Source organism: Sinocyclocheilus anshuiensis, unplaced genomic scaffold, assembly GCF_001515605.1.
Source record: "Sinocyclocheilus anshuiensis isolate Anshui unplaced genomic scaffold, SAMN03320099.WGS_v1.1 scaffold43, whole genome shotgun sequence".
NCBI lineage: Eukaryota > Metazoa > Chordata > Actinopteri > Cypriniformes > Cyprinidae > Sinocyclocheilus > Sinocyclocheilus anshuiensis.
In genome coordinates this window covers 772,883-779,156 of record NW_015549580.1, presented here as the reverse complement: position 1 = coordinate 779,156, position 6,274 = coordinate 772,883, and the positions used below count along the sequence as shown (strand labels likewise).

General features: G+C 36.0%; 1 protein-coding gene across 3 annotated transcripts; it reads right to left on the bottom strand.

Annotated features, from left to right (window-relative positions):
- Positions 1-391: 391 nt before the first annotated feature.
- Positions 392-5,895, bottom strand: LOC107657666 (protein SMG9-like). Of its 3 annotated transcripts, none has more exons than XM_016445838.1 (14): positions 5,743-5,895; positions 5,397-5,542; positions 4,768-4,839; positions 4,423-4,651; positions 3,421-3,518; positions 3,197-3,309; positions 2,980-3,091; positions 2,798-2,893; positions 2,428-2,513; positions 2,061-2,167; positions 1,812-1,919; positions 1,596-1,721; positions 1,068-1,209; positions 392-912 (listed from the first exon to the last, which is right to left on the bottom strand). In XM_016445838.1, exons 2-14 carry the CDS (start codon positions 5,538-5,540, stop codon positions 834-836), a joined length of 1,512 nt encoding a protein of 503 aa, XP_016301324.1. In that variant the 5' UTR covers positions 5,541-5,542; positions 5,743-5,895; the 3' UTR covers positions 392-833. The 3 variants fall into 3 exon arrangements, with proteins under 3 accessions (XP_016301324.1, XP_016301325.1, XP_016301323.1); XM_016445839.1 differs by having other exon boundaries at positions 5,878-5,894; XM_016445837.1 differs by having other exon boundaries at positions 5,397-5,895.
- Between the last annotated feature and the right edge of the window lie 379 nt (positions 5,896-6,274).

Here is a 6,274-nt window from a genome sequence, read left to right as displayed (position 1 = left end):
TATATAGCTTTCTCGTTACAGGTGTCTTTTATTAGTCTACAATATGTTCATCGATGCCATGTTGCAGAAACAGATTTAATAAACAATGCATCTATATAAACAAACAAATCACAAATTATTTCAAATATGTTTTCCTATATTTTACATTTCAGTGTACAGTGAATTTTGTAATTATGATATCTCAGTAATAATATCTAATAATAAACAATAATTTATTATGATTTAGCAATCTTCCAAAATAGTACGGACAAATTGAATAATGGAATATTGATGGATGTCTTAAATTAAACCACCTAGCAAATAAAGATGGAATTAAACATTTTTTAAATAATTTTTATTTTTTTAATTTCATGAAACATATACATTATATACATATATAATCATGCTGTAATTGCACCTAAGTTACAAGTTTTTGTTCAAACACATATCTGAAAAGCAATGTGTGCTGTCAAACCACTTTATTTACATCAGCTGAATAAAATATGAAAACCAAAGGCTTCTGCACATTTTTACTGTATAAAGAAAATGTTTACATCACTGAATCTTTGCATATTATCTTTTGCAATAACAATGAGTTTAAAACATGACTGGATGGACCCTGGGAGGCACCTAATTTTCATAGAACAACCAACTCATGCACAACTCCCAAACCGCAAAGCACTCCGCTGCTGTGATCCAGACCTCACAGAAGAAGATGGTTAAACCTCATTCAGCGCTACAGCATTTCTGTGGCCCAATCTTCTCTTTGAGAACTGTATCCTGTCTGAAATCATCTGAGCAGGAGCCCAGTCCTCTTTAACAATAAACTCACAGGTATTGTGAGACCATCATGACTATGACAGTAGTCGGCTATATTCAGAGAGTGCAGATGATTTCTTAACACCATCCCAAATTCTAGCCGCATAGTGAAACCTGTAAAAACGCAGTCATCCATTATCTTAAAATGTACATAGATAAATAGAAATAATGTTGTTTAATACTTTCTTAACTGAAATAAAAAAGGGTACATAAAGAATTCAGCTCCAAAATGAAGAACAGAAGCATTATGGTGTCAGGGTGTGCCTTACCAGTTTTTCTCAGTGAGAATTGTGTGTGAGAGCTGACTGCGGGACATAGCCAGGATCTGACTGCGGAATTTAGAAACCAGTGAAGAAAAGCTGGGGTGACCTCTGTACCCAGGCAGCAGAGAGAAAAGAGGGGGACCTGAACCTGGTGCACAAGAGATACAGACCCAGTGCATCTTCAGTTAGTAGATTCATCAAGAACAATGAAGAATCATGGAAAAGTCCATAATAATTTTTGTCATTTTAAAGAGATATTTGCATGAGCTCTCTGATAATATGAGCTATAAAATAATAAAACAAAAATTAAACATACAATTGATAAACATTTTCAAAAACGTAATAAACAGCAGTATTGAACTAAATATTTTCATAAAAAAAAAATACAAAACATATATATACACACACACACACATATATAGAAATGTCTCAAGACTTTCAGGAACACATTTAGTTATGACTCACTTTTTTAACTAGTTCCTTGAAATAATGCTACAGTTCTAAAATGTAGCTTAACAACAACTATTTTCTGACCTGCTCTTGTCAAAGCATCTTCCCCATCATTCTCCATCATAGGTAAGAGGAAAAAATTGACTTCCGTCTCCAAGTAATCTCGATTCAGTCCTGGGAATATGTTACAATCCAGCATGGATAATGTGCCTACAGAAGAGAGCAAAACAAGTCAATCAGTTGAACACCAAATCGCGTCGGGTTTATGAACATGTTTACTGTCATGTCAAGTGGACTGGCCTTTATATTTTAGGTGGGAATGGGCCATAAGCTTGTCAGTTGCCATATGCATCTTCTTCAGGGTTCGTGGACAGAACTCCTCCCTCCTCGCTTTGTTCTGCAAGAACACTATGAAAACAGAAAGAAAACACATGCATTAAAGCCTTATACAAAACTAAACCTGTGAGCGTTTGCCAGCAGTTTCATACATCATGATAGCTCATTATAGTTCAGTAAATGATTCAGGAATAATAATGACCGTTTTCTGACCTATGTGAGGATAATACTCAGAGGCATCATCTGACCCTGAGGAGCCGGTGCTGTCATGACTGGCAGATGGAGTCGAGGGTTTCAGCATCTCAGCAGTCTGCAGAAACCTGCTTATAGACACAGCTGTTAGTTTTATGCCACACAGAGCCTTTAGTTTCCTACATTGTGACCATGACTATCTGTAATGCCTAAGATAATTTATTGTCTATTTATTATTAACTATGACAACTGAAGTTAAAGTATATCATATAAATACACATTACCGTTCAAAAGTTTGGGGTCAGTAATACATTTTGTGTACAAAATGAATAATTCTTGTGCACCAAAACAGCATATTAAAATATAATTAAATATATAAATGATATACCTATATAAGTTGATATCAGTGAACCAGTCCTGAATCACAATCACAACATGACATACGGTAAAGAGGAAGGCAGTGATCTGCAGAGACTAAACCAAACAGTTGGAAATAGGGGGGAAAAAAGGGAGAATTTCAGTTTACTTAAAACTACAGAAAATGTATTGTGAAGTAGAATTACTTGTATATTGCAAAATAGTACATGACAAATAAGCTATAGAATAATATTTGTAAAAGTCTATGTGACATAATTATTAATATGAATACATGGCATATAGTAATTATTAATACATAATATTATGTTATATTAATACACAACATTATTTGTAAAATAGTACATGGCATAGAGTGTTTTGTATCATTGCCTTGATCTCACCTGCATCTCCACATACGTATGTGGGAGGTTGTATTCCGGCGGAAGCTTGCGGTCATTGTTAATGAGATGATCCAAAATAGAGGGGCTTAAAATCGGCTGGAGATGAAAATGACTATTAGTTTATCAAGAAACTACATGAGAAACATAAAACTGCACTGTTCTGTGCATCCCTACAGTCTGACCTGCGTGTCCAGAAAGATGACCCTCTCCTGAGTGATGTAGAAATCGATTCCACTGCTCTGATTCCCAGCTCTCTCCTTGATCTCCTGCGCCTGAGCTCTGAATACATACGCCCTGTTTAACAGAGAGTCACTGGGTGAAATGCAATAATAATGAAGTGGAAAGGCAAATAAATTGGTGGTAACAAATACAAAATCAGGATGCTGATGATGGACTAACCTCTGGTCCTCCTCAGGGCTGTTTGCAGACAGGAGAGACATGATTGTGGACTTGCCTGTGCCTTGTAGCCCAATAACTCCCACTACTAACATATCCGTCTGGTCTCGCAAGTACTGAGACATAATAAACACACATTCAGCATATATTCACCTGACTGTTATGCACTTATAAAGTGCAACAAATTCAAAACATAACATTATCAACAGAAAACAATATGCCCTTACCTCCATAGCGCTGTCACACCAATTCATTTGGTCATCCACCAGCTTAATGCTGTGCTTCATCTTATCAGGGGGGAGGAGTTTAGTCTGGCCAATCACAGCTGAAAATCACATGCTGAGAAATGATGATTAGTTCATCACAGAAAACTAAAATACACATAATAAGAGTTTAAAGGAACTGTTCACACAAAAACAAACATTTACTGAAAATGTACTCGCCCTCAGGCCATCCAAGATGTAGATGAGTTCATTTCTTCAACAGATTTGGAGAAATGTAGCATTGCATCACTTGCTCAACAATGGATCCTCTGCAGTGAATGGGTGCCGTCAGAATGAGAGTTCAGACAGCTGATAAAAACATCACAATAATTTACTCCAGCCCATTATTTAATGACTTGTGAAGTGAAAAGCTTTGTTTGTAAGAAACAAATCCATCATTAAGGTTTTTTAACATAAGTGAGCATGTCCATCCTGTTGACCTACATCAAAATCCAGACATATTTGTTTACCGTTTTGGATTATTTTCGCTTGCAAACAGTACTTGATATGTGCATATTTCTCTCTTGATTCAGATGAAACAACTTCTTCATTGTAGAAAGCAATATTATGGATAGAGGATGAACCAGCACCAATGATTTTAAGTTAAAAATGTCCTAATGATGGATTTGTTTAATAAACACATGCAGCTTTTCACTTCACAAGACATTAATTAATGGACTGGAGTTGTGATGATTTCTTGTGGATTACTGTGATATTTTTATTAGCTGTCTGAACTCACTACAGAGGATACATTTGGAAGAATGTGATGTAATGCTAAATTTCTACAAAACCTATCTGCTCCATCTACATCTTGGATGGCCTGAGAGTGAGTACATTTTTTAGCAAATTTTCATTTTTAGTTGAACAATTCCTTTAAGTTTATGTGTGTAAAACTCTGCATTGCAACTACCACTGTAATTAATTATAAAGATAAGTTAAGGAGCAAAACATGAGAAAATAACTGACGATCCACAGCTCCACCAGATGCAGCTGAGCCCATGCCTCGGTTCTGGATCTGATACACAGGTTGGGTCGGCCGCTGGCCTTCCCTCTCTAGTTTGGCAGATCCTGCACCTGAGACTGAAGGAGCCACATCAGTAGTGTTCCCAGGTTTCCCCCCTTCATCTCTGGTTTTAATGAGCATGATTGGCTTTTCCAAAGATGGGGCTCCACTTGCTGGAGCACTTGGTTTGCACTGAAATCAAATAAAGACAGTATTATATATACTATATACAAAACAAACCAAAGCAAGGATAAAACGTTCACTTGAATTGTTTGCCTGTGTAGGATGAACACAAATTATACACTTACTCGCTCTCCAGGAGGTTTAGAAAGAATAATGGGAGTCTTCTGTAGAAGAGGTGTAGGTTCCTCACTTCCATCCTAAGAATACATGATAATATCATACAGCTCAACATTTCACTCACTAAAGCAGGGGTTTTCAAACTGGGGTCCAGGGTCTCCCACAAAGGTGCAGTGCTAGGGGGTCCAGGGAAACTTTATGAAAAAAAAAATGTAATAAATAAATAATAAAAATATTACAATAAATAAATTAATTAAATACAAATTTGGATGAAATGAAATAATTTAAAAAATGTATTAAAATAAATAGAGTAAACAAACAAACAAACATCTAACAGTAGAGTAATAAAAAGTAAATAGAAAAAATGACACAGAAGCAAATCTTTTAATATTTCCATGGATTAGAAAGGAAATTTTATATTTAAGATATATTTCTAACAGTATAAGTCTTTATAAATAAAAATATATACAGTAGCTTTTAAATTTTAGGATGGGGGTCCCTCGCACAAAGATTATATTTGGCATCTAAAACACAGAAAATCTCTGCACTGAAGCATTATATGTTGAGGTCATCATTCAAAAACCATGTCTTAAATGCTGTTTAGGTGGGCAGCGCATGTTTGGACACACAATCTTACCCTGCGCTCGCGGGGAACATAGTCTCGATCCCGACTGGGGCCGGAGAGGTTTTGACCTGGTGGTCCTGGGTCTCGGTCTCGCCGTCGCCTCCTCCTCCTTCCCTGTCCGCACAAACCGGGCTGACTGTGACCGGACTCCGACATGCCTGCTTGCCAGACACCACTATTGAGCGCTGGACAGCTTACTATAATGGCTATTCTTGCAACACTTTTAGAGCAGTTTCTTAATGTTCAAAACAAATATTTACCATGCTAACGTTTTTTAGTGTTTAATAAAGCAGTAACATTATAAAAACACATCATGACTAATAGCTGACTGTATTTGGACTGACGACAGCCAACTTACAAATTAATGAATAAGCAGTCTTAGTTTAAATAGCAATTTCGACTTATATGATGTAACTATGTAGCAAAAGAGATAATTAATCTTCTTTTTGTAATGTAGTATTTAAAGAGATGTGACGTCCGCGTCTACATGTACCAGACTGTTGTGTGAACCAAACGGTACGAACCCCAAAATAGGCCGATGAGGACACGCAATTTTGTTTTTTTTTGGTTCCGATTATTTAGTTCATAAAATCGCATTGGCAGTCAAGCTACATAACAATATAGTTGTACTATATAAATATAATAGAATTATGTAATTATGTATGTGTGTGTGTGTGTGTGTGTGTGTGTGTGTGTGTGTGGAGCACAAATTTGTATAATGACATGGGTATTACTCTGATATAACAACGTTCATTTGGTTTATGATGAAATTTCTAAGTTTTGAGTCCTCATAATTTAGGTTGCTTACAAACAATATTAAATTAAAAATGTAAGTATGTGCAGAAATTTTTGTGTGATGGGTAGGTGTTTGTACAGTACAAAATCATTAC

Excerpts from the sequence above, each read along its gene's own strand:
- LOC107657666 (XM_016445837.1), bottom strand. The coding sequence starts at position 5,540 with ATGTCGGAGTCCGGTCACAGTCAGCCCGGTTTGTGCGGACAGGGAAGG. Across the intron at positions 4,840-5,396 it reads ATGTTCCCCGCGAGCGCAGG|GATGGAAGTGAGGAACCTAC; the intron begins GTAAGATTGTGT and ends ATGTATTCTTAG. Across the intron at positions 2,894-2,979 it reads TCATCTTTCTGGACACGCAG|CCGATTTTAAGCCCCTCTAT; the intron begins GTCAGACTGTAG and ends TTTCATCTCCAG.